Raw genomic sequence first — 27772 nt, 5'->3', positions numbered from 1 at the left:
TCAGATACCTCGTCAGGGACAAGGACAAATGTAACAACTGCCTACTCAGGAAGAAGAAGACTGAGGAAATGGAAGAGGAAAGCTTCAAAAACAAGTGTTACTGTTTTATTTGGGAAGGAAAACATAGCTCTCAAGCTGAAGGAGGGGCGGGGATTTAAGGTCACATCTGCTAGTTATGTTTACCTGTGGTTTGTTTACCCATTTCATCAATAATGATTGCAAATGAAACTTCTGACCCTCCCTGCTATGGCAGAAAAGTGTTTTTTGTTTTTTTTTTTAATGAAGGGAGGTGATTCTCAAAACTAATTGACTCAAGCAGAAACAGACTTTCTTGGAATAATGTTTATTTAAAGTTACATTTCAGAGTAAGCCATCTTCAGGAGGGCATGCAGCTTATGTTGGCTACTGCAATACATCCAGAAATTTTAATAAAATCCTTCTGATATACTATAAATTACTGAAGTACTATAGATAGGCACCTGTATTACATACAATCTTCAAATGTTCTCAAAACTTAACATTATGTATTAGTTGATGCTTAAAATGTTAAGGCCCCAGAAAAAGTAACTGAATGGTTAAGAACGTGACAAAAATGAGATGCCTGTCTCCATGATCTTTCGCCAGCGTATTTATTAAGAAACAATTTCAGATTCTAAACGACATGATCCAGCCATAGTCCAGGGGCCTCCTGACGATGGCTGTATTAGGTTGCAAATCACCTTTCCAGTGGAAAGGGCAGATTTCAAGATGGCAACTGCTGTGTCATCATTTTCCTGCTAAGGACTGTATCAGAAATCCTTCAGAAAACCCTGCTCTAAATGTGCTTTGTTTTCCCACTGCAGTTTTCGCTCTCTCCATTAGATGGCAGTAACACACCATCATTTCCTTCCTATAGGGTCAGAAATTAAGGTAGGAAAAATTAAGGTTCACCGCAGGCCAAGATTCTCCAAGTTAACCGGGTACAAAAATTGGAGCAGACAATAAAGAAGAGTGATTCTAAACAGATCACAAGGTCAAGATAGTGCTGGTTATGGGAAATAAGAGACAACTAATGAATAAAAGACATCCATCTCTGAGAAAGGTATCAAGTAAATTCTGCTAAATATTGTATTAAAAGGATCAGGAGAGAAGGGAAATGAAATATACCCCCTAGACTGAAAGAAAAATGAGCCATTAACCTTTGACTGAAAAAGGACATTTTAATAGACTAGAAAAAATACTCTCATTTAAAAAGCAACTGAAGAATGTCTCAAATGCTCAGCTGTTCTTCTGAATTAAGTATTAAGATTTACTAACAGTGGCCATTAATAGAGTAATTACATAGTTAAAATGACCCAATTAAAAAGTATGGACTATTTTCCCACCTATCTCAAAAACATCTGGCTGGCCCTATAAATTATCTGTCCACTCTCCCCGACCCTGTGGCAGAGGTCAATAAACGAGTTAACTATTCAGCAAACAGGGAGACTTTAAGTCGCAAAGAATAAAGGCGCTTTTGATATATACTTAAGAAAATACTTTGGATAACTAAAAAGGACACTTCCATCCCCAGAACAGAGTAGGCATATCTGTATTTACCTTTTGGTACATGTATCAACATTTCTCTTTTATTCCTATTTATTTAAATATACCAACTCCAGTAGTTGAAATTCATCTTGATTAAAAACAAAACAAAACAAAAGTGTGGCAGCAAAGTAAATAGAAATGTCCCTTCACTCTCTGTCCTTAGAGGCCTGAAACGAGACAATGAAATATACTCATCTTGTAACTCATCAGCAAAGCATTTTTTAAAAAACAAAGTGTGATAAAGAGGAAAGGGAGTCGTAAAAAGCTCCAAGGAGGCGAAAATTCAAGGCAAACGAGTACAAGTTTGTGAGAACACATTATTCTCCCAGGAAAGAATCAGAAAATATTTCAGGAGACTGAATGAACTCAAGAGAATGAAGACCACAGGAAAACACTTGTATCAGGACAAAGTGACAAAAAGCACAAGCATTCAGAGCTCAGAGACAGGTCACAAAGCTTCAGATCAGCGCCCGGGGCTTGCCAAGGAAGCATTTAGGGACACCCTGCTGGGCCCAATTGTTTTCAGAAGGTATGGTACTGCGTGCCACCACCCAGCTGGGAACTCCCTGCTTTTGTCAGCTTGTGTCACAACTTCAGAAAAAAAGTGTAGCTTATTTCCCCCCCTCCCACTAATTTACTATGTTTCTCCTTACTATAACCTCCTGCACAATTGCGAAGGAGCTGGACTATATATAAACGCCACATCTCTACTTTTAATTATATAAAGAAAAGAGCAGGACTGTCACAGAAAAACAGCATAAAGGAAGCACAATACTGAGCCTAGGATAGAAGCTCAATAAATAATATGTCAGGTCTGCTTTCAAATGTTACTTCATTGTTACATTCATCACAGTTGCTGGGTATGGGCCAGAAATCATTTAGTGCACAGAGAAAAATTTTACCAAGTTTTCAGCATTTATTAAAACTGGGATAACTGCTGAACTTCCTTTATAGGATAAGTAAAAAAAACCAAGATTTAATCTCTAGAATGTTGAGCTGAAAATAAATTTACTAGAATGAATTATTTGTATATGGAAGAAAATAAATATGTGCTGAATGGAATTGGAACTATGGATGCTAAAAATTAAAAAAAAAAAAATCTTGTACTAAAGTACATACACCAGTACATTAAAAAAAATTCTATCAGTACTTAAAAAACAGAATATCCTTGACTAATAAAATCATTGAGATCCAGTGAGGAAAAGTTCTTTTCAAATTTTTAAAAACAAAGATCACACAATTCTGGGTACATTCTTAACTGAATAAAGATGTGAATATTTACTAATCTCTAAATCCTAATAGGAAAATGATAACTAATAACCAGAAGGATATGTTTTCCTAAAAGTTAACTCGATCAACTTTTTTTTGTGTATTTAACATTAGTTACAAAGTTAACTTTTCATTGATGACAGTCAGCACATTTGTATCTGGACCAGTTTCAAGAACCAAATTACAAACCCCAGAATACAGAAGCATCTGCTCAGTTTTCATTACAGAGTCACTCACTGTAGCCTTCTCACAGTATGCCATTTCCACATTTTTTTTTTTCACAGTAAGTACATTGGTGATATAAGTTCATAATAAATCATAAAGATAATGATACTATGAATATTATTTTAATATCTTTAAGCAGTAGAGGTTAGAGAAAACATCAGTCTCTTAAAATATTTTAATATAGTGCAAACCAGTTTGCTTTGTACAGCATGAGAGAAACTGCAGGTTTTAGAGACCCAGTTCCCACAATCATATCCTATATATATACACATATATAAGGGGACCCTATATATATATATATATAGTTACTCTAAAATGCAAAGTACATCTAATTTTAGGGCTAAAAATGAAAAATTGACTTGTTCCAATAACTACTAAAATGGACCAAGATGAAACAAAGGAGACCAGAGGTTCTATTATTCAATAAGAAAACAATTGTTGGGCTTTGTAAATTTTCAGATTTGTTAAAATTCAGAAATGAAATCTTTGTTGCGCATCTTATTCTGCAATTTAATTCTATAATTCAGAATTATGGCAATACTGCCAATGCTTAATTATATTGGTGATTCTTAAATCACGGGCATCTTCCTTCTTATTTATGCTTATATAACTGATTTGCCAAAGAAGTCTACAGAAATTGAGAAAACACAAACTTTTCTTAGAAGGCTGGCCGACAAAATAATCCTTTGACCAGACTCTAAAACTGTGAATTTTTATGGACTCTGGAGTTGAAACTACGACCCTCAAAAGAGAAAGGTAGTTTTTTCCCAAAGTGTCCACTATTACTCATCTTCCACTGTTCATGCTTTTCCCCAAGAATCGGTCTTATATTACATGCTCTTTGGGTCTGTCTGATCATTTTTTGTTGTTTTATATAAATGCCAAGTTTGTTGCTTTATTTAGAGATTAGGTATTCCAGGGAATAACTAGTGCATTTTTGGAGAACCTTAGTATTTCTGGACTCCTGACTTACCTTTCCTGAGGGTCACGCCCCAAATAGACAGCCCTACTCCAGGGAGTGGAGGCAACTGGTAAATTATGGTTTCTCGCGGTAGACCTGCTTAGCAAGGAGAAAGGGCCCAGGTCAGTAACCAAGTGTCATGGGATGGATTCAAGGCAAAGACTTCTTGACTTCTAAGCGAAGAGTCCTGCTTCCTCCCAAACATGGTGCAGTCCAGCCTTATCCCCTGAGAGTCCGGTCGGGCGCTGATGCCCTCCTAGGCGTGAGAGGCCCCGCTGGGGCTTCTGGAGGCTGAGCCTTGGTGCAGCTTGTTGTGTACAGGGTGGAGCAAGGTCATGTGCTCTGCCCCCTTAAAAGGCAGTTTCTCACTGGAGTAGTAGTGTACCACTTCCGGGATGCTGTCAAAGACCGCGCTCGTCTGATCCAGGGTGTACTTGCTGTCTTTGGTCTGAGCCACTATGATGTGGACGCATCCTTGACTAGTCCTGGAACAAAACCGAAATTGAGGAGAAGACATGAATGAGTGAGCAGAGGGATCCCTCCCGACTGAAAACAATCTCAGCTAGATTCATAGGTCAACCGGTTCCCAGGCACTCCTGGAATTGTTATAGACAAACAGAAGAGCTTTCAGCACTCTAGCAGAGCACACAGAAGCTTCACGACCCTCAGCGAAATGTGTGTCACCCCTGGGTCATTTAGCCTTAACATACCCAAGTCATCAGGCACTGGACCAAAAGGAAAAAAAAAATTGTCCAGTCCCTCCTTGCCCCCAAATTGCCAAACTAGTGCTTAAGCCCAAGAATGAGACCACTAAGGTGAGGTTTAAACTCACCTCTTTGTCAAGGCTAAAAAGACATGTGAAAGGTTTCCTCTTTCTTTCCTCTCCAAAGGAAACATTAAGAATAATAATAATAAAACTTGTTTCTTCCTCCACCCCCACCCCCCAATCTGGAAACACTGTTTCTGGTTGTATATGATGACAGCTGGCACTGAAGGCTCAAAGATCTAATCCACAAGCACCCGCTTCAGGAACACAGCAAAGCTATTCCTGGTATTGTGTATCTGGTAGCCTATCCCATTTTCTGAGCCACTATTGCTCCCCCCTCAACCTCTTTTCCCCTCCAGTCTGATTGTTTCAGCTGCAAGGGCTCAGCTTCCTCAGGAAGGAAATGCTGTTAGGGCTCTTGACAATGATCCTCCAATATAGCACCACTGAACTCGCAGAGCAACGAGAATTTCCATGACACCAGGCTTATTGGAATAAGCCTACCAGGCAAAAATGAATGTTCTGTGTACAATTGGACAGGGGAGTCATTGCAAGGCAGTGTTTCCTTCTTCAACAGAAGAAACTGGTACCAAAATTGCAGTTGGCATTTTGACAAGCAAGGAATCTCTGATTTACTTAAAGTCCCAAACACCTCTAGAGAGTAAAAGAATGACCGAACTATCCTGTTAGAAATTATTTTTATCAGAAATTATTTTTCTGAGAGGACCTACTTTAGATCACATAAGGCAGAAACTAATCAACGTACAATGAAATGAAATGGGGATATTTATTCCTCTTTATCATAAGGGATATTGGGACATTTACCCAACACCAATTTTGAATTCTTTCTTTTTTTTGGCTGCACCACATGGCTTGCAGGAACTTAGTTTCTTGACCAGGGATTGAACCTGGGGCCATGGCAGTGAAAGCGCTGAGTCCCAACCACTGAGCAGCCAGGGAATTCCCCCAATTTTGCATTCTTAACAAAGTAGGTCATATTCTGTTGTCCAAGCAAACACATCTTATTTTCTGTCAACATGTATCCCTGTGGACCATATAAATTATTGGGTTGACCAAAAAGTGTAAGATCTTACAGAAAAACCCAAACGAACTTTTTGGCCAACCCAATGTATCTTTTTTGCCTGGTCATTTTCCCATGATAGGAAAGTCTGCACCCCACTCTTTCATCCAGACAGGGAGAACCCAGGGTGCTTAATACTCACTTTAGTGCAATGGAGTACCTACTGGTTCCTGACTCGCTGTTTCGAACCAGGTACCCAGCTTCTTTGCAGGACTGTAGTCGACTCTCTGCCTCAGCACGGGTGATGGCACCATGATACCAACTGAAAAATGGGGCAGGCGGAGAAACCATGAGCATCAAGATCCCAATCTAGACAGGGCCTCATGGAAATAAAGCAATTTTGGAAATGAACTTCTGATGAAAGCTCAACAGCCTGGACTAGATCCGGTTTCCCATTCAAAATAGACAAAATGAGATCTGGGTAATCCTGGATCACAAAACCTATCCGTCACCCCCAGAGGGAGTTAACAGGGCTAGAGTCACTTATAAAGTTTTCACTCTGTACAGCGGAATGGAATTTGAGATCGGGTTCTCGGGACTCATCTTCCCCTCTGCACAAAGGCTTGGAAAATGGGTTTTCACAAATAAGCCCCACCCAGACAAGCCAACACTAGAAAGACTTAAAATGAGCTAGTGTGCCCCACCAAGGCTCTCAACAAGCTCCCAGCCACCCTGTGTCAACGTGTGTCTGGGGAGGAGACTCACGGCTGCTTCTCCAGCGGCAGGGCTGGGTCCACTCTCTCCCCCTCACTGTGGTCGGCCAGGGCTGGCTTCAGGATCTTCTGGGTCCAGCTCTTCTGTCGGTGGTGCTGCCTCAGTGGCTCCTCCTTGACAGAAGGTCGCTCAGAGCCTTCAAACTGAACTGGAAGGAAGACTCCATTTAACATCAGAGGCCACTGAGATGACCCATGTACACCGCAAAGAAAAGAAGCTGTCTGCCTCATCTTAGGAAAGCAGCTTTCCTCCTTCTTTAGTCTGAGCTAAAATGTACTACAAAGGCCCTGGGGTAGCTGAGCTCCTGCTCTCTTTGATATCAGATCATACTGCTAGCATCCACACACAGCCACTTTTACTGCAAGATGTTCATTAATAGAGAATGGTTTTAGAACATGAGGAGAAACCACTTAAGTATATTTCAGAACATACTTTAAAAAAAACTCGTCCTTTTGGTATATTTAGAATAAAAAGACTGAACAGAGTTTCGGGTAATGACTCCTTCCAAGAGTGTATAGCATTCTATGAAACCAAATGAAGTTTTCACTAGGAGATAATAAAGAGAAAAATCAACTGAGAAATAGAAACTACTAACAGTGTCTTAACAATGCTATGACATCTAGGTTGGATAGAAGATAAAGAGAGAAAATGAGCAGCATCTAGCACAGGAGTTGGTAACCAGTAGGGATTTGTGGAAAATAATTCTAAAATAAAGCAAAAACTGACCTGAAGGTGGGGAAGGGAAGGACTGGGAGCCTGGGATTAGCATGTTCAAACTAGTATGTAGAGGATGGTAAACAGCAAGGTTCTAATAAACAGCACAGGGAACTATATTCAATAGCCTGTGATAAACCATTATGGGAAAGAATACGAAAAAGAATATATATAACTGAGTCACTTTGCCGTGCAGCAGAAATTAACACAACACTAAATCAACTATACTTGAATAAAATTATTTAAAAAATTAAAGCACACAAAAAGAAAACCTGATTCGAATATGTGTGAGCGCTCCCACGCTCAGTCCGGTCTAACTCTTTGCGACCCCACGAACTGCAGTCCGCCAGGCTCCTCTGTCCATGGGGTTTCCCAGGCAAGAATACTGCAGTGGGTTGCCATTTCCTTCTCTAGGGGATCTTCCCTAGTTCAGGGATTGAAACCTTGTCTCTTGAGTCTCCTGTACTGACAGGCGGGTTCTTTAACAGGTGAGCCCTGGGGAAAGCCCATCCGGACTCAAATGTTTGCTATCAAACAAATTACCTTTTCTATTCACCCTTTACATTGATGACAGTTGTAATCAAAAGCACAGCTTTCCTGTTACAGACAAAAGATATTCTTAACTTTTAAAATCAAAGGCAAAAGAAATTAGGTGGCCAGATAAGTAGAAAAACTATGTCTTGGGAGAAGCAGGAGGGAGACTGACCTTTAATATCTATTGACAATCTACTCATCAACTTCCTCTTAAGTTATTAAAAAGGTTCACAGCTGAAGAACGGATTCCTTTCGGAGGATTTTCGACGGGGAAAAAAAAGCTAGCTTCCTCCTGCTTTCCAACCACCTCTCCTATAATCCATTTGATCCACTAGTGCCATCTTATTATAAACAGAAATTTGAACAGTTTGGAGGAATAGCACCAAGAGTTAGAAGGAGCTGCTCTCAATGTGTGAGCTTTTAGTGGTGATTAGATAAGGTTTTTCCAATAGTGATTTAAGGCATTTCTCAAACAGTTGCATACTGCAAGGATAAAGGGAAATTAAGATGCCCAGAAGGATAGAGGACCCCATGCAACATTAAGGGGTCTTCTTCAGTCCTTTTCTTTCAACCATAGCCAAATTTTTATATCCTCATGTCATCAAATTTCTTGGAAAAAGAAACTTGCAGTTGAGGAACATAAAGAAAAGCGCCTCGGCTGAACGGGCGGGCGAGGGTTTTCCAGCAGCGAAGCTGAAAGCAGGCAGGAGCGGGACAGGGACCCAGCCCTCACCCGACAGCGCCCGCACGATCTGCTCCTTCTTCCACTCCCAGGGCTGCTCGTACTCGGCCGCGGGCCTCTCGTCGTCCTGCGGCAGCCGTCCGTGGCCGTCCGGGGGCAACCTCGCCTTCCGCTCCGGCCCCTCGGCGGCGAACGGGCCCGCTTCGGCCGCCGGCTCGTAGGGCGTGTCGTACAGCTGCGGCGGCTTCCCGAGCAGCTCCTTGGAGCTTCGGCGCTTCGCCAGCGCCTCGGGCTTCGGGCCGTTCTCTCCAGGCTCGCAGGGGCTGTCGAGCAGCTGAAGCGCCTTCACCAGGGGGTCTTTGGAACCTCGTCGTCTGATTTCTGAAAAACACACACCGCACAGAATACTGTTGAAGAAAATGTACCGTGGAAGCCCGGTGATGAACCGAATCACCGCTTCTCTTCCGACCAGACCGGTCTGTCTGGTTGGAAGTGTCCGAGAACACCTGGATTGTTGCTTACCGGGGCTGATGACGGCCCCGCTGCGGGGGAAGGGCCCTACAACTTCCCGCCAGTCCAGAGCCAGATACGGGATCAAGCCCAAGGATTAGGGGAATCACAACCGAAGGCAGGCCTGCCTCTGGGGCCGTGTGGTTGGAGAGAAGAGAAAGGCCTCAGGGGACCTGCTCCATAGTTCCTGGTCCCCCTGTCTCCCCTTGAGTATGGGTCATCTTCAAAGGCTTTATGTCTTGTTAGGAAGCTGAGAGCAAAGTATTTTAATAAAAGTTGAGCGCCTACTATATACAAGCACTGGGCCACATACATCGGGGGAAGATATTTAGGTTCATTAGGCAGAGTTCTTGACTTCAAGGTGGTTTCGACCTAGTGATGCATTTACAAATAATACTTAACAGGCTAACAACGACAGAATGCTGTCCAGTCACTAAGTCACGTCTGACTCTCTTTGAGACCCCATGGACTGCAGCATGCCAGGCTTCCCTGTCCTTCACTATCTCCTGGAATACGTAAAAGAGTAGTTAGGGGGGAAAACCACAAAAATAATATCTCAAGAGCTAACATTTAGCAATAGTGTACCATGCATTACAGATTTTTTTCTAAGTGCATTGTAATTTTCACAACTGCCCTATGAGGTGGACACTATTAGTTCCCCATATAACAGGACAAAACTGAAGCACAAAGAGTTTAAGGAAATTGCTCAAGACACCAAGTGCAAAGCCTGGATTCAAAAGCAGGAAGTTGGGCTCTAGAAGCCATACTCTTAGCCACTACGCTTGGATTGACTCCAAGTGGATTGGAAGAGAAATGGAAGATGCATTGACTTTGATAGAAGAGGTCTTTTCCAGTGGAGGAAGCTGCCTGAGTGAAGATATGGAGGTGGGAATGAGAAAGGGCTTGTTCCCATCACAGGGAATCGAGAGAGAAGTTCAAAGGACAGACGACCAGGAGAGGAGAGGTGGTATGGGAGAAGAAGCTGGAAAAGGCAGGACAGGCACCAAAGTGGAGAAGTTTTAAAAGCCAGAATTAAAAAGTTTCGATTGTTCTATATACAGTAGTGAACCATTACAAGTTTTTAAACAGGCAGTAACAATTATTATATAATTGTTATAATTATATATAATTAACAACTATATAACTATATATAACACTATATATATATATATATTTTGCTGGAAGAGAACTCCAACACAGTGCACAAGATAGAATAAAGGTATGCTCTGAATGGAAGCCTAGAAATCAATGCAAAATATCTGATGCAAATCATCTAACCACCGGCTAACCAGCCAGTGAGCCACAGTGGGAAAGCAGCAGCAGAGTCTGAGGACTGAGTAGCTCAGGGCCCAGAGGCATCATGTGTTGTTTAGTTGCTCAGTCGTGTCCGAATCAATTTGCAGCCCCGTGTACTGAAGCCTGCCAGGCTCCTCTGTCCATGGAATTTTCCAGGCAAGAAGCTGGAGTGGGTTGCCATTTCCTCCTCCAGGGGATCTTCCCAACCCAGGGATCAAATCCACGTTATGTCTCCTGGATTGGCAGGCGGACTCTTTACCACCAGTGCTACGATAGGCCAACTCAAGCATTGTGCTGTGGTTTCCTTTAAATGCCCACGACGAAGCCTTTAGTCTGCCTACCCTGTCACAGTGAAGAGGACCTTTTTAATGCAAACATCTCATCACCTGTCATCCCATAAGCTCTCAACTGTCCACTTACAAAGTGCTAACTGCTCAGCATGGCACGGGACACCTTCTGTAGTCATGTTACTGCCTACTTCCCTCTCTGATTTCACCTCTCAACAGCACCCTGTCCCTGTCCCCACTGAAATCCAATTCTTTGTTCCCACCAAACAGAACTTCTGAAGTTCCCTGCACACTGCAATGTCTTATGCCCACGGTGTGCTGGTGATCTTCCAATCCTTTGGAGTCTGGCCTAGCATCTCCTCTCTCTGACCGTCCTTCTCCAATGCCCCAACTCCCCCCGGTAGTACCACTTCACCAATTCACTCTCACCTTGTACTTCTCTCAAAGTGTGTGGATTTATTTGTCAATGTGTCTGCACTTCCAATTTGGTGGAGACTGCCAGGCCAGGGACCCCCATGTCTTGTTTAACTTTGTAGGAAACAGCTGTGCTAAATAATGGTTGGATGATGGATGGGAGGAGGGAGGGAGGGGGAGGAGTTCTAGAACTTCTCCGGGCAGGTGACAACATACATCTGGAGCTCAGCAGAGAGATGAAGGTCAGAGGTACATGTCAAGGAGTTACTCACACAAGGATCATTGCTGGTATTGTAAGAATGAAAGCAATCACCAGAGAAAAGGAGGCCGATGAGAAAGGAAAGAGGATCAAAAGCAAAATCTGGGACTTCAGTTAAGGCTGGATAAAAGAAGCGTCACCAAAAAAAGACTGAGAAGGAATGGTCAGGTAAGGAAGAAGAGGATCAGGAGACTTACAATGCCACAAAAACAAAGGAAAGTGAAACTTTCTACGAGTAACTGAAAATGGGCATGGTGACGGAGAAGAACCACTGACTCCATCAGACTTCTATAACAAGGAAAGGATGGTAAATGAAACACTGCAGGGAAAAGTTATTAAAATCAGGACATTAATTCAAAGGGGCAAAATTTACTTGTAGGAGAGGTTATAATTCTGCTGGATAGGGGCCCCCTACTGCAGCTGGATCCTATAAAACTGCAGGTCTGGTGCATAGAATCACCTGGGGGAGCTTTAATGAAGACTCATGCCTGGGTCCCATCAACACAGGTCCTGATTAACTGAGCTAGGGGGGCTTCCCTGGTGGCTTGGTGGTAAAGAATCTTCCTGCCAAGCAGGAGACACGGCTTCCATCCCTGGGTTGGGAAGATCCCCTGGAGAAGAAAGTGATAACCCACTCCAGTGTTCTTGCCTAGGAAATCCCATGGAGAGGAGCTTGGTGGGCTACAGTCCATGGGGTTGCAAAGAGTCAGACATGACTTAGTAACTGAACAACAACAATCTGGCAGTCGAAGTTGTAAAAGCTTCCCCAGGTGATTCTAGTAAGAAGAGAAGCCTGAGATGCACTCCCCACTCCCATGCCACCTCAGCTCCTCCTGCTCTCCAGGACTAATCTCATCATTGCTAGCCCCAGCCCAAGGAGAAGGGTTCTCCTAGCATGAAAACCTCCACATCCGAATATGAGAGCTAAGGACCATTCCCCACCCTCAGGCCAGGAAGGTGCCTCAGGTTGTTTGAGGTCTCCAACATCTCCGGTCCAAGCCTCTTGACTTTCAATCGACAGCTTTTTTTCTTCACTGCTTATTCTAGATGGCGTTATGGAAAACAAGAAACAAAAAAACACACTCTGCTCTTGGTTCAATTAAGATAAGCCTGGAATTTTTGAAAAAGAACTTCTCTACAGAACTAGGAAAGAGGAAAGAGAAAACACAAAGGCGTTTAAAGGACGAATTTAGAATTTTAAAGTTTCTGATCAAAACCTAAGTTTATTCTCTGTTTAGACTGGCACAGGCTGGGGAAACCTTTCCCAAAGTCCTCACCTCAATTCTGTCCGGGTTGAACTAAATGGAGAAAGAGTTGAGTCCAACCTTAAGATAGAAGGAGCCCTGTTCACAGTAAATTTCAATGAGTTTGTGTTAAAATGATGTACCCTGATTAAAATCCTGAGTTCTTATTTCACATGTATTTGGGTTTTACTTTTACGATGAGGGCTCTGTATTCCTTCTATCTTAGTTAGTGCACACTTAGAGCTCTGGGAAAAACACTGGAAGGCATACAGTTGAGAATGTTCCATCCCAGGATGATCTGGGGTTGGGGTGAAATATGAGGAGTACGATCATCTTTTAAAACAATGTTTAATCAGAGGGAAAAAAAGGGCTTACGCACAAGGCCTCTCTGCCCCTTCAAGGGGAGTCACCTTCGAGTCCATTCCAGCACCTGGCTGCCCCCAACCTGAGGCGCCATAGAAACAAACAATCGCAGGGCTGCACGCCGACCCTTCCTGCGGGAGAATAGCCCCTGACGTGCAGAGCTGGCTCCGAGAGGAAACGGGCCTGAGAAGGAGGAAATGGCCAGAGGAAGCTACACCCTGGCTCTGCCGATAGAGGCCATTTACCACGGCAGACAACAGAATGCAGCCAACGGGCTACAGATAAACACCCATTTCACCAAGGGCTGACCTGCACCAGTTCAAATCTGCAACTGGTTGCCGAGAAACATAATATGGGCCCAAAATTTTTCCCTTCTCAGTTTCCAACTGTAGCTATGCATAATTATGCCATTTATATTTAAAAACATCAGAAGACCAAGACTTTTTTTTGTTTGTTAAATTATCTAGTTAGCAATTAATAGTCCCCTATACTTGTTCAGGGGTTTCCCTAGTGGCCCAGTAGTAAAAAATCTGCTTGTAATGCAGGAGACCGGGGTTCCATCCCTGGGTCAGGAAGATCCCCTGAAGGAGGAAATGACAACCCATTCCAGTATTCTTGCCTGGGAAATCCTATGGACAGAGGAGCCGGGCGGGCTACCATCCATGGGGTCACAAAAGAGTCAGACACAACTTAGAGGCTAAACAACAATAACATACTTGTTAAGAATTCTCTTTGAAAATGGAATTCTCTCTCCAAAGTGTCTAAATAATTGTGATATCTTCCATGGATGCATGTACTAGGCATGTTGCACCTGCATTTCAGTGAAGCCTCAGCATAATGCAGCAAGAGATGTTAGCCCATTTTCACAAATGAATAAACTGAGGCTGTGCAGTAGTCAGCGGGGCAGCCCACTGCCTCCAGAGCCTGATTTCTCTGTCATATCTTACTTTATGCCTCAAAGATTTAATGTAGATTAGTTACAATTTTTGTAACATATCTTTTCCCTTAGTTCATTCAAAACATGTATTCAAAACATCAGGCTTAGAGCCCTATAAGGCTCCATGTTCCCCTTAGAATCAGAAATAGGGATCTTTTATCAGTGCTCAAGCTTTTGATTTAAAATTAACATTTTCCTATCAAACAAATCTAAATATATGAACAAAAGCAGATATAAATCAGAAGTCCTGAAACTTAAGTTTAACAAACAAAATACAGACAAAATAAGTAAATCAAAAAAGCCTTCTGTTTTTTCCATAATGGACAGTTTTTTAAATGGAGGTTCTCCTTTAGATTTGACTATCTATACCAACCAATAATACCATTTGGAGGCAAAAACCAGAATTTAAAGATACTCTGTGGCTGGAGCTCTGTAACTAAAACCAAAGGGTGCTGGGTGACCTGGTACCCCCGCTCTCCAACTGTATAACAGGGACAAATTACTGAATCTTTCTGAAACTTAGCTTCCTCCTCTGTAAATCAGACACTTCTAACGCCTACCACACAGGAAAGTAGGATTTTAGTAAGGTAATCTGGCAACTTGGCACCTAGGAGACACTCAACTTGTGTGATAATCAGTTATAGAAGGAACTGGCATGCTGAATGATGGCTCATCTTAGGAAACTTCGAAAAACTCTCCCAATGCTAATGTTCTAATTTGGTGGAAAAAACTCATCATGCTAAATTAAGTAGAACGTTTCTGCTAATTATTTAGCTAAAATGTTCCTGCAAATTTAGCAGAAGAACAACAGGTTTAAACTAATATCACCTCATATTCATTGTCCTATCTTTTCATGAAACAATCCTTCAGATAAATCTAAGTGAGAATTTACTCAGAAATTTATAAATCTTTAGCTTTTAAAAGTTAAGAGCAAAGTTTTGGGCAGAGAGAAATCTGGGGAGTCTGGGTCCCACAGTTAGTTGGCCATAGGAAAGTGATAAATGCCCCTTAATTTCTATTCCTTCCTCTGTTTCCTGAGGCAGATCATGATTTTCATCCTTTTCTTCATGGCAGTTAGCACGTTTCTCAGTGATGTCTTTTCTGCTGTTAGGTCTGTTTGCCCCTTGGGCTGTAAGGTTCGTAAGGACCCGGGACCTGTGCATCTTGTTCCTTGGATGCCCAGAGCCCAGCGTAGGGCCTGGATTATGGCAAAGAAATGCCTAGGAAATTTTTGTTGGCTGTTACAAAATACCATCATGAACACTATTCTATATATCCAAGACAATGTTGAAATCAGGCATGTTACTCCCACTTCACAGGTATTAAAAAGGCAGTACAGAAATTGGGAGCTCCACAATTAAATTATATTTATCAGAAATATATAAATATATATTATGCGGAAATTCTGAAATAAACAATTTTGTTTATTCCCCTAAGATTTCTCAAGAAATATGAGACATTTCTGAACTTGGACTTTGACAAGCCTTACAGGGAGCAAACTGAACAAAAAAGGTAAAAGGAGAAAAAAAAAGAAAATAAAACCCACCCAGTAGCAAATCTTTTATTTCCAGCTTCCGGTAAACTCACTTCCTGTTATTCTGTCCAACTGTGTAACCTATGTGTAGAATAAGAGGTATATCCTCTACATTAATTGAGTAGGTGTTTTGTGATATTTATTTTAAATGAAGTATCTTTTAAAATTCACCAATATAAATTTTTTTAAAAGAGCAAAGGGAAAAAAATTATAATTCTTAAGAGTTAGTAATTAAAATTTTTAATAAATTTGAATTTATTCTCTAATTGAATGTATTAGTATTGCATTCCTAAATACATTTATTCCTGTAAACTGTTTAAAACAAAGCCTGGGACTTAATCTGTGCTCCAATATTAAATGCTAGCTACTACTATTATTACATTTATTTCATATTGGACACTGACTTTTATTTTTTTAATTTTAAAATTTTATTTATTTATTTTGGAAAAGCAACAAGTTACATACATACAAACTTTTGACTTCTAAATACAACTTTCCTTGTGAGAATGAGTGGAAAGATGCCTTCTTGCTGTTCTTGCTGTTTAGTTGCTAAGTCGTGGGGGCTCTTGGTGACCCCATGGACTGTGTAGCCTACCAGGCTCCTCTGTCCACGGGATCTCCCAGGCAAGAATACTGGAGTGGGTTGCTACTTACGTGTAAAGTTTAAAGTGCTTTTGCATATACATTTCGAATGTGTCCTGAGGCAGGCACCTTGGTGTAGAAAGCATACCATTCAGTCTGGAGTGGGAAGATCTGGGTTCTAATTTATATTCTGTCTCTTAAAGAGCCTTACGAACATCTTATATGAGAGTCAGAATCTCTTTAGTCTTATTTTCTACCCTGTACCAAGGGGTAGTATTAGTGTCCCCTAGTTTTCAGGATTCTGTGAGGATTATATAGGGGAAATTATTCATTTTTAAAAAGCAAAGTACTTTCCCTACGATCAGTGTGGATCCGTAAGAAAACAAAACAAAAACCCTTCAAAACCTCAGATAATATAAACAAACACCTTATCCCAATTAAAGAAAAAGAGGAATAAAAAAACCAAAGGACAAAGAAAAGTGAACTAAAGCAAAACATTAATTCTTTTTGTTTTTTTCAGAAAAGCTTTTCCCTCAGTTTTATGTAAAAGAAAATCTTTCCCCCTATTCCTTTCAAGTCTCTGATATTTTTTAGAATTCTAAGTTCGTTTTCACTTCCTTTCATTCACAGATTTCAGCAGAGGTCACAGTCCAGTGACCTTCAGGGTCACAGCCTGGCCAGGGTACACCCTCCCCAGATGCGATGCCTTATCTCTGTGAGCAGAGAGCAGGAAAGAGAGGAGTGCTTTCCTGCTGCAGCCCAGGCTCACTCTGAAGCCTGTCTTGACCCTTCCAGGGCGCTATGGTTACCCTCCTGCTCAACTTTTCTGAGACTATGCTTATGGAGCCCACGTGACAGCCTTTCAACCTGTTTTTAAACAGAAGAGACAAGATCTTTAATGTGTGACCAATTATTCCTCTCCCAGGCATGAAACCCAGGACATGTGAACAAGGTTCCCTCGAGTCAGCCCTTAGAAACGGCAGTTTTTCATTATGGAGTAAAGAAAACTTACTCTAAAATTTCACAAATACATCTAAATAATTAGTTTAAGTATTGTTTACAGCAACTTAAGAGAATTATGAATAAAAGGAAAAGAGTGACACCAAAAAAAATAACAAGAGTGTTTGTTCAACTTACAAGTCGGAATTACTCCCCCTTGGTACAGATTTATGACTCCCGTTATGGATGTCAAAGTTTTGACAGTGGCCAAGAGGTGTATTTAAATTATCTGAAAACTGGAGATGACATCCTGAGAAGATCTGCAAATTCACAAGTGTCACTTTGCATAGAATTAGAAAAACTTTAAAGACCCCCACAAATTCTAAAACTGAAGGATACAATACCATTAAGGATGTTAGCTAGATATTTTGACTTTAGTTTTGGGTCTAATTTGTTTCTTCCCTGCAGGAGGATCTGATAAAGTTTCTTCACCTCTCTTCCCCAAATACACACTGGTTCTTACTTATTTATTTTTTTACTACATTCCAAGTTGGGTGCGAGATTTCAGTATAAAGCAGCTCCTGGTTACAAACCTGTTATCATTTGCTGGGCATCATAGGGTTCCATATAACCGTCGTTCTCCCCTACTCTCTCTGCATCCCTTTGACCTTTTGTCCGTTTAGCATCATAAGGGTCAGCATAGTCTTCTAAAATGATGACCTGTAAGAAAACCAGACAGGGAATTTGCTAACGATTATCACATACCAGGACAGTGATATCAGAAAAGGTTACTAAAAACCTGCAGACCCCAAAAGAGTTCAAAATTTCCAACCAGTTCTGAAGAGCTTTTGCACTTGATCACATTATTATCCACCCAGCTGGACAAACATCTGGTTTATTTTGGTAGTATAATTGATTGGCAACAATCCATTCAAGGTCTCCTGCTTATCCCCAAGGCTCTGTTCACCTCCCTCTCTCTCCCCAAGCAAAAAGGCATTTACTGGTTAAAGTGTGGCACGGTGGATGGCAGAGGGTGGAGGATATCTATGCCTTTAGAGTAAATGAACTGGTCTACTACCTCTTCTATGATTTTCGTTTTTTTTAAAATGCCAACTATTTGAGCAACATCGCCATGGTAAGTCAGCTCATCACTCACTGATACTGCACGTCCACTGGCACTGGCCAGGTACTGAGAGGGAATAGAATAAGACCAAGACCTTCTTCTTGTCCTCAAGGAGGACAGCTCTAAAGAAATAGCTTCATAATAAGAAGACTAAGAAACAGGTCAGAGCTAAACAGTACTGTGGGGGTTCTAGGTTCAATGATTTCTAGACACACTGATTCTCATAGACAATAATCAGATAGTTTTTTTAATTTCTTTAATTTTTTGGTTGCACTAGGTCTTCATTGCTGTGCATGGACTTTCTCCAGTTGTGGTAAGGGGGCTACTCTTCACTGTGGTGCAAGTGCTTCTCATTGCTTCTCCTGTTGTGGAGCACACGTGCTCCGGGCACACAGGCTTCAGTAGTTGCGACATTCGGGCTCAGTAAGTTGCTCGCAGGCTCTAGAGTGTGGGCTCAGAAGTTGTAGAGCGCGAGTTTAGCTGCTCTGACGCATATGGAATCTTCCCAGCCCAGGGGTCGAACCTGTGTCCCCTGCACTGGCAGGCGGATTCTTATCCACTGTGCCACCAGGGAAGTTTTCATCCGTATTTGTGACAGAAAGCATCCATCCTTCCAAAAACAGGAAGGTGCCTGGGAAGGTGGTGTGAGTGCAACAGTTCTGTACTGCAGCAGCTGAGTGACAATGTGGGGACTTAGGGAGCCTGCGTCTGACAGGTACTTCTCAGGAAGGAAGAGTTTTATGGAAATTTTATGGAGAAAAGATATATTCTTTTTTTGGGGAGGGGGGCTGAACTGCAAGGCACCCAAGATCTTAGTTCCATGACCAGGGTAAGAACCCCTGCCTCCTGCAGTGCAAGCTCAGAGTCTTAACTGCTGGACCACCAGGGAAGTCCCAAGAAACATTCATTTTTAAAAAGCACAGCACTTCCCCTATTATCAATGTGGCTCCACAAATAAACAGCTAGGATAGTATAAATAAAGCATGTATTCCAGTTAAAGAGAAAGAGAGGAATAAAAACCAAAGGTGAATGAAAATTAAGGGAAGAAGCCCAGCCCTTCATACAATCTCTGATTATATTCTCCCAAGAATTCACAGAGATGTGCCACTGGGACTGGGAAAGAAATCCAGATAAATGGGGAGAAGTGAGGAGGAGGGCACAGCCTGGATGAGAGTTCTCTTCCTGGGAGGAGATGGCCTAAGAAACTTCAGACATCGAGAAGCAATGACCGTGAAAATAACTGGGCAGTCACTGCAGAGGACTGTGGTTACCACTCTATCACCCCATGCTGCTTGCCTGTTCAGGTATACTGCATCCCCAAGGCACAACGAGGAGCAAGAAGCATGGTACTCAGCACTCGGCTGCCAGGTGCTTATGATCTAGGTAAACACACCCAGAGACCACTGACTAATGTCTGGGTGAGCTGGCCATTTTCCCAAACTCTCCCACTAGTGTCTGGCACTCGGGTAGGCATGCTGTAAATACCTGGACAGAATAAATGGAGGAATGAGCAGAAGGGCCAGTGCAGACACACATAGTATGTGCTACCTGCTCCTGACCCCACCCAGGTGGGCAGCATGTTTGAAGTCTGGACAAGAGAAAGTTCACATGACAGGGAAGTGATCACCTGAGCTAGAGTCTGAAAGCTGGGTGTGAGCTTTCTCTCTTCTCTTTTTAAAAACTAACAAAACCCCAACTCATCTCTGTATGAATGAAGTGGTCTCTTCACACTTCTTAACTATCTCACATTGGACAGTACCCAGAAAACCTCCGGCATGTAAGAAGCAGGAAACACCTTCTCTCCTGATCTGTAATTTCCTTCAGGGCATTTCCTTGTCCTGTTCTGTATCCTCCACAGTCCCAGCCCTTAGAGCTCCTTGCCCCCTATCCTACATGGCTCTGCACAGCAAATGTTCATGGGATGAATGATGCTGCTGCTAAGTCACTTCAGTTGTGTCCGACTCTGTGCAACCCCACAGACGGCAGCCCACCAGGCTCCTCTGTCCCTGGGATTCTCCAGGCAAGAATACTGGAGTGGGTTGCCATTTCCTTCTCCAATGCACGCATGCATGCATGCAAAGTCGCTTCAGTCGTGTCTGACTCTGTGCGACCCTACGGACAGCAGCCCACCAGGCTCCTGTGTCCACGGGATTCTCTAGGCAAGAATACTGGAGTGGGTTGCCATTTCCTTCTCCAATGGGATGGATGAAAGGGCTGTAAACTTGGGGTGCTAGTGAAGCGTGGAGAAACTATATTGAGTAAAAGTGCAAGGAATGATGGAGTTTCCAGCAGAGAGGGTGGGTAGTGGCCAATCCATTCCCTGGAGGTTTAAAATTCATACTTAACCAGTTTAAAGGGGACCATTCCTTATGCATAAGAAGAATAAAAGTTATACACAAGTCTAGCTTTGCAATTCCCCTGGATTTCTAAATTAAAATATACAACATCTACAAGGGAGTCAAATTCAACAAAGCACCCGAATGTCTCATTCAATTATTCTTCTACACTGATAACAAAATTAAACGGAAAGTACATTTCTGTCAAGTTCCCCAAGGCTAGAATAAGAATTTTTCAAGATTAAACAAATGATTTTAAATGGTCACTTAGCGGTCATCAATGGCAGAAGGGGAAAATACATCCTCATCCTCTCTGAGGTATAAAAAACCCTAGAGTTCAGCGGGTTCACGATGCTCCCCACTGTTAGGCTTCAGCAGGGCAGAGGTGGTCCAAGGGAGACTGTATTCTTACCGTGTCTTGCTGCTTAATAATCTTGCCCTTGTCCAGTTCGGGGCCCAGAGATGAAGGGGAAGAGGACGCGGAGGAACAGCTGCTGCTGCTACTGCTGCTGCTGGTGCTGCTGGGGTAGATGCTCTTCCCGTTCTTCTCCTGAGTGTCCACTTTGATGAGCCTGTTGATGTAGGTGCTGCAGCCTGAGCTCTTGGCCGCGCCCCGGTGGGGCTCCTCCTCGGTGGTCCGGGAGTTTTTGCGGCCTTTGCCTGCGGCGGCCTGAATCAGGCCCTGCAGGCTATCCCGGGACAGCCGGCTGTCCTTGGGGGGTCCGACCCCGGCCCGGCCGCTGCCCAACTCGGCCGCCGAGTTCTTGCGGCCCTTGCCCGGGGCGGGCCCGGAGCCGCCCGCCTCCGAGTTCTTGCGCAGTTTGCCGCCTCCCCCGCCGCCGGGCTTGGCCCGCTCCGACACGGTCTTCAGGTTCAGGGGGAACTCCTTGAACCACTTGGCCGCCATGAGGGGGGCCCGGCCGGCGCGGCTCAGGAGCGTCGTGGCCGCGGAGCAGGCGAGCGAGGAGGCCCAGCTTAGACACGGAGAGGCGCCAGGGACCGGGGGCCACTGCATTCCCCGGGGCTGGGTTGCTGGAGGCCGCGGCAAGGCCCCGCGACGGCTGCTCTGCTGGTCCCCGGCCGGCCGTCGCCCACGCCCCGCAGGGTGGGGCCCCTACGGCCCGGGGCAGGGGGCTCAGGGCGCCGAGCGGGCGGACGCGGGCCGCCGCTCCGGACACGGACGGCGACAGGCACGACGCACCGGGGCCCCGCCCGAGGTCGTCTTCAGCGCCTGCACGGCCGGGGGTTCCGCGGCTCTCCGGAGGCGGCGGGCGCCGGGGGCTTCCCCTGCTTTTTCCTCCAGAAGTGGGAGAGGCCGGGCCCACGGAAGCCCCGGGACAGCCCTGCCCACACTCCCGGGGACCAGGGGGGACGGAGCGGAGGCGGCGGGAGTGTCCCCAGCACCGCGACGGACGGTGGGCAGCCAGCGGGCCGACCGCCCCCTCCGCGCGCCCCTCCCCTCCGAGGCTGGCGCCTCCCTGCGCGCCACCTCCCGCCCAGATCCGGGGGCGCCGGGGTCAGCGCCTCTGTAGAGGCGGGTCTGGGGGTGCATGTTCAGGGGAAGGTAGCAGCAGCTTTACTGGTTGTGCCCGCGTGGTTAGGGCCTCCCACTTTTTGCACAAGCAGCTCCCCATCACTACCGAGCGGGTCTCGACCAGGCGCTGTCTTCAATCTCAGCCCGAGTGCGCCACGTGCACCTCTCCAACCCAGGATGGGAGCTCTTCCACTTCCAAAAGAGCTAGAGGTGCGTCGCGGTCACTCGCTCCACTCTCTCTGCAAGCATATTTTGGGGATGTGTGTGGGAGAGTGCCTACTAAAAGCAGGGGAAGAGACCGCGGGCACTGGCCCAGGAGCCGGTGCAGCTACGGTCCCCGGTAGAACGGCTGGCTCGGCGCCGAGAGCACCCAGCTGTTCCCGCCCCATCGGGCTGCAGCCGCGGTGGGGGATTGGCTGCGGAGGAGTGGCCCCGCCCCGCGCCCCGCTGGCGTCGGAGGAGGCGGAGCTTCTAGAGAGGAGGCGCGAAGGCTGGGCGTCTGGGCTGCTGGCGGGACGCACCTGGCCCGGGAGAGGTAGGGTTTGTTGGTTCCCGGCCCCGGGCTGCCGGACGGGGAGTAGCGGGCGTCGGGAGGCACTTGTGGAAACTGCACCCCTCATTTTCACTCCAGGGTGGGGGGGCGAATCTTCCCCCTCGGACGTTGTCGCTTGCTCTGGCCTGGGGGAAGAGCTAATAGTGCGGTTGGCGGCTGGGAGTGGACCGCAGAGACTGAATTCGTGCAGATGGGGAGAGCACTTTGTGCAGTACTGCGGGGCACTTTACGTGAAAAGACGCCTCTGCCATCTTCCTCCCTTCCGAAGTAGTTTGAAAACTTTTTAGCTTAAAAAACTGAAAGCGCTGTTGAGGCTAATGCAGTATGTTCTAAATCCACTACAAACCGTGGAGACTGAATGGACTCTCAGACTACCTGGTTACGGCCTCCGAGCCTCCAGGACTTCGTTTGTACAATGGGCTGATAATGACAAGTTCTGAGAATTTCCATGAGGATTAAATGAGACTGTGCATTAGCCGTTTAGTTAGCATAGCACCTGGCAGGTCCTTAAAAGCATCCTTGAAAGATTTATGCTGGGCCCTTGCTTGGAAGTGTTGTTGCCTGCTCAGTTCTAAAGCCCATAGACTTCCAGGGATTACCAGGAATTTGGGAGTAACACCTGTAGCCTGATTCTGCCCACAAACCTTTCTGTTTTTATTCATCAATACTTCAGCCTTTGAATTATCTTAATCACTGTTAGCTCAATTTAAATTTAGTTGCTACTAGAGCAGTTTCTTTCTACAGCTGGAAACAATTCAAAGCAGAGTTACTACGTTCTTTTAAAATTTAACGTTTTCATTTTTGTTTCTCCTGAAGTAAAGAAAAACATTCCTTCAGAATGATTTTGAAAAAACCAAGGCTTTGAGGTCACAGACCTGAATTACCCCAGTATCTTATAACCTTAATCAAATCATCTGATGCCCTTTTGCTTTGACCTTCCCATCAGTAAAATGGGACAGTATTACTCTGAAGCATCATAGAAAAGTGCCAGTGAAACCTATAAAAATAAGCACAGTGGTTGCCATTTATTGAGCTCTTAATTCGTGGCAAGTGCTTTATCTCCCTTCACCCTTGTGATCTATGGCATTGGCATTTGTTTATTTTACAGCTGATTTACAATGTTGTGTTAATTACAGCTGTACAGCGAAGTGGTTCAGTTATACACATGTACATTTTTGTTTGAAATATTCTTTTCCATTATAGTTTGTTTATTGAGTGTAGTTCCCTGTGCTCTACAGTTCAACCTTGTGGATCATCCATTCTGTGTATAAAAGCTTACATTTGCTAACCCCGACCTCCCTCTGTCCATGATTCTGGTTCTGTTCCACAGATAGGTTCGTTTGTGTCATATTTTAGATTCTGCGTATTAGTGATACCCTATGGTACTTGTCGTTCTCCTTCTGCTTCCTTCACTTACTGTGATACTCTCCAGTTGTATCCATGTTGTTGCAAATGGCATTATTTCCTTCTTTTTAGTGGCTGAGCAGTACTCCAGTGTATATATATATGTACCACATCTTTTTTATCTGTTCATCTGTCTGTGGACATTTAGGATGTTTCCATGTCTTGGCTATTGTGAATAGTGCTGCTATGAACATAAGGGTACCTGTGTCTTTTTGAATTAGAGTTTTGTCTAGATAGATGCCCTGAAGTAGCATTTCTGGATCATATGGTAATTATATTTTTAGTTTTCTGATGCACCTTCGTATTGTTTTCCACAGTGTCTATACCAACTTACATTCGCACCAGTGTAGGAGGGTTTCCTTTTCACCACACCTTCTCCAGAATTTGTTATTTGTAGACTTTTAAAATTTTATTTATTTTTATTTTTGACTGCATTGGGTCTTCATTGCTGGGCATAGTGGACTTTTTCTAGTTGCAGTGAATGGGAGCTCGTCTCCAGTTGTGGTGCGTGGGCTTTGCATTGCAGTGGCTTCTGTTGTCGTGGCTCATAGGCTTAGTTGCCCCATGGCATGTGGGATCTTCCTGGACCAGGGATCAAACCTGTGTCTCCTGCATTGGCAGGTGGATTCTTAACCACTGGACCACCAGGGAAGTCCCGGTTATTTGTAGACTTTTTGATGATGGCCATTCTGACTGGTGTGAGATGGTACCTCATTGTAGTTTTGATTTGCATTTCTCTAGTAATTAGTGAGGTGGAGCATCTTTCCATGTGCTGGCATAGGTGTTGTGATTCCCATTTGACAGGTAAGACATGCCCAAGGTCGCTGGGCTGCACTCAGCTGCATCTGTTTTAACTCCACAGGTGGCCACTGTGCAAAGGCAGCTGTGGTTTTAAAGTTGCTCCTAGTACCTGTATTTTCTATTTGCTGTCATAACAAATTACCACTTGTTTAGTGGGTTAAACAACACAACCTACAATTCTGTTCATCAGAAGCCTGACACATGTGTCACTGGGCTAAAATCAAGGTGTCAAGAGGGCTGTATTCTTTCTGGAAGCCTCCGAGGAGAATCTGTTTTCTTGCCTTTCTCAGCTTCTAGAGGCCACCTGTTTTCTGTGGTTCATGGCCCTCTTCCTCTGTCTTCATAGCCAGCAACAGTAATTTGGTTCTCATATTGCATTGCTTTAGTCTTGCTTTTCTTGTCATGTCTGTTTATCTGACTCTCTTCTCTGCCTCCCTATTCCACTTTTAAGGATTCCCGTGATTACATTAGGCCCTTACAGATAATCCCTGTATTTTGAGGTCGGCCGATTAGCGACTTCAATTCCATCTGCAGCTTTATTTCCCCCTTGCCATGTAATTAACCATATTCATAGGTGTGATATTGTGATTCATAATAAATATATATTTGATCTTCATCTGGTTTCTGTCACTGAGCTTCTAAAATCCTTGGAATCTCCTAAATGAGGCAAGATGGGAAGGTGTCTTTTGTCATGTTGAGGTGACCTTAGCAAGCACCAGGTAACCCAAGGATGGGGGCTGACTGGTTAGAGGGTCAGAATTTACACTCATCTCTCCCACCGCCCCCCACCTCTGGGGATAGAAGAAGGGCTAATCAGTCATGCCTCTGCCAAGAGGCCTTCATAAAAACCCCAAAGTATGGACTCTGAGAGCTTCTGGGTTGGTGAACACAGTAGAACAGGGATCCCCAACCTCCAGGATCTAATGCCTGATGATCGGAGGTGGAGCTGATGTAATAATAGAAATTAAGTGCACAATAAGTGTAGTGTGCTTGAATCATCCTGAAACCACCCCTACCCTCCCATCCATGGAAAAATTGTCTTCCGTGAAACTGGTCTCTGGTGCCAAAAAGGTTAGGGACTGCTGCTGTAGTGATTTGGGGACAGTGGTGCACCTGGAGAGCATGGAAACTCTCTGCTCTTTCCCTATACCTTGCCCTGTGTATCTCTTCCATCTGCTACTCCTGAGTTATATCCTTTTAAAGTAAATGGTAATCTAGTAAGGAAGATGATTCTCTGAGATGTAAGCCACTCTAGCAAATTGGTGGAACCCAAGAAGAGGTTGTGGGAACCTCTGGTCTATAACTGGTCAGTCAGAAGCACAGCTGACCACCTGGGTTTGCAGGTGACTGACATCTGAAGGAGTGGGGAGGGAGGTTGGCAGTCCTGTGGTACTGATACCTTAATCTGTGAAATTGATGCTATCTCTGGGTAGATAGTGTCAGAATCGAGTTGAATTTTAGGCCACCCAGCTGGTGTCCGGAGCATCACTTGATGGTGTGGGAAAACTGCTCCACTTACATTAGAATTGGTGACCAGAACCCTTAACAGGTCCTGGGGATTAGGATGTGGACCACTTTGCTGGGGGTGGGAACATTATTCTGCCTGCCACAGTACCTATTCGGCAATGTGGTGGTGACTGATCTGGCATTCCTCTAAAACTGTGGCTGGTTGGCTTTGCAGGAGATCCGGTTGGAAAGAAACTGCAGCATGTAAGTTGCTTCCTTTTGCTGATAAACAGGCCTCCTTCCACCCCGCAGCCTTCTCTTCCTCCTCCACCTGCCTTGTCCTGCCCAGAGTTTAGGAGTCAACCTCAGCATTTCTTGCCTGTTGATTTTGACCATCATGCTTATGCTCAGTCACTTCAGTCCTGTCCAACTCTTCGCAACCTCACGGACTGTAGCCAGCCAGGCTCCTCTGTCCATGGGGATTTTTCAGGCAAGAATACTGGAGTGGGTTGCCATTTCCTTTACCAGGAGATGTTCCCGACTCAGGGCTCGAACCTGCATCTCCTGTGTCTCCTGCGTTGCAGGTGGATTCTTTACTGCTGAGCCACTGGGGAATCTGCTTTAACTATTAAGGTTTAAAAAAGTCCAGTGGAGGGCTTCCTGGCTTGGAACCCGATTCTGGAAGGAGGACGGGAAACCCTCTGTCAGGAAGAGAGTATGGAGGCTTATGCAAGGCCCTGCTTGTTATGCCCAAACTCCTTTCACTGGAATTTGGCCTTGGGAGGTGCAATGCTAAGTCCTGCATTTGACAGGTCCTGGAGCAGCAGTGACTTCCGACCCTCTGCAAAAGTATTTGGGGAGAATGGCGTGTTGGAGGAGCAGAAATCTCCAAGTGAGTTAGCCTGGGGGGTGGTGTTTGGTGCTGGGACCCTCAGACCGTAACCTGGATCCCAGTTAATCTACTCAATTTCTGTTCAGGCGTGAAACCTGGCATCCACCCTATCTGCCTTTGCTCTAGTCAGCCCCACATTTCTTTTCACATGGTGGATGTGTCTCCCTGCCACCCACAGTCACTGTTGCGTCGGCTGCTTCTCACCCCATACTCTAATCCTTGCCTCTTTCCATTTCACTCTCCACCATCTCCAAAGTGGCACTGCTCTAAAACATAGATGTGTTGATACCAGCTCTCTGATTAAACCCTTCCCCTCCTCTCACAGCCAGCGGGTTCCCCTGAGAGCTGTGGGCAGCAGTCAGTGATTTCAGCAGTTGGCCTGGCCTGCCTTTCTTGCCCCGGCTTTTTCTGCTCACCCACATGCAGCGTTTGGTCTAGCTATTCCCCACCCCATGCAAACTCCCAAACAAGCCAGGCCTTTTCCTATGTCCATGGCTTTGCATGTGCTATGCCCTCTGCCTGGATTCTCTTCCACCTCTCTCCTACGTTAATCCCCTTCCTCACCTCCTTCAGCTGACTGTTAACTTTGAAACTTCACTAATACCCCATTGAAAGCACTGGATTCCTGGTGTGCTAATGACTTGGTGTCCTCCCTGCCTCTTCCGCCCCAGAGATTGCACTCCTGCCTTGAATTCAGTGATGTCCAAGGCCAGTGCTTAACTCGGAACCACTCCCATAATACTGGAAAGTGTTTGCTGACCCGTTGAATGCTATTTAACTATTTTTTGTTGGTGGAGGAGTAATGT

General features: G+C 44.6%; 2 protein-coding genes across 3 annotated transcripts in view; one reads left to right on the top strand and one right to left on the bottom strand.

Moving 5' to 3' along the window:
• Positions 1-327: 327 nt before the first annotated feature.
• On the bottom strand, positions 328-21763 carry SHE (Src homology 2 domain containing E). The gene is made up of 6 exons (XM_043877130.1): positions 20749-21763; positions 17471-17597; positions 8564-8893; positions 6574-6730; positions 6011-6130; positions 328-4506 (listed from the first exon to the last, which is right to left on the bottom strand). The coding sequence occupies exons 1-6, from the start codon at positions 21349-21351 to the stop codon at positions 4278-4280; spliced, it is 1566 nt and encodes a 521-aa protein (XP_043733065.1). The 5' UTR covers positions 21352-21763; the 3' UTR covers positions 328-4277.
• A 196-nt stretch (positions 21764-21959) lies between these two features.
• Positions 21960-27772, top strand: part of TDRD10 (tudor domain containing 10) — a 52031-nt gene continuing 46218 nt past the window's right edge. Inside the window, exons 1-3 of one of the 2 annotated variants that reach the window (XM_043877131.1) lie at positions 21960-22080; positions 26310-26338; positions 26887-26966. In XM_043877131.1, coding sequence (XP_043733066.1) covers positions 22048-22080; positions 26310-26338; positions 26887-26966 — 142 coding nt within the window. In that variant the 5' untranslated portion in view covers positions 21960-22047. Of the gene's footprint in view, positions 22081-22286; positions 22406-26309; positions 26339-26886; positions 26967-27772 lie in introns of those variants that run through there. The other variant, XM_043877132.1, reaches the window with a different exon arrangement.

This window comes from Cervus elaphus, chromosome 20 (genome assembly GCF_910594005.1).
Source record: "Cervus elaphus chromosome 20, mCerEla1.1, whole genome shotgun sequence".
In the NCBI taxonomy this organism is placed as follows: Eukaryota; Metazoa; Chordata; class Mammalia; order Artiodactyla; family Cervidae; genus Cervus; species Cervus elaphus.
The sequence above is the reverse complement of the archived record's forward strand: the minus strand, read 5'-3'. Positions and strand labels throughout refer to the sequence as shown.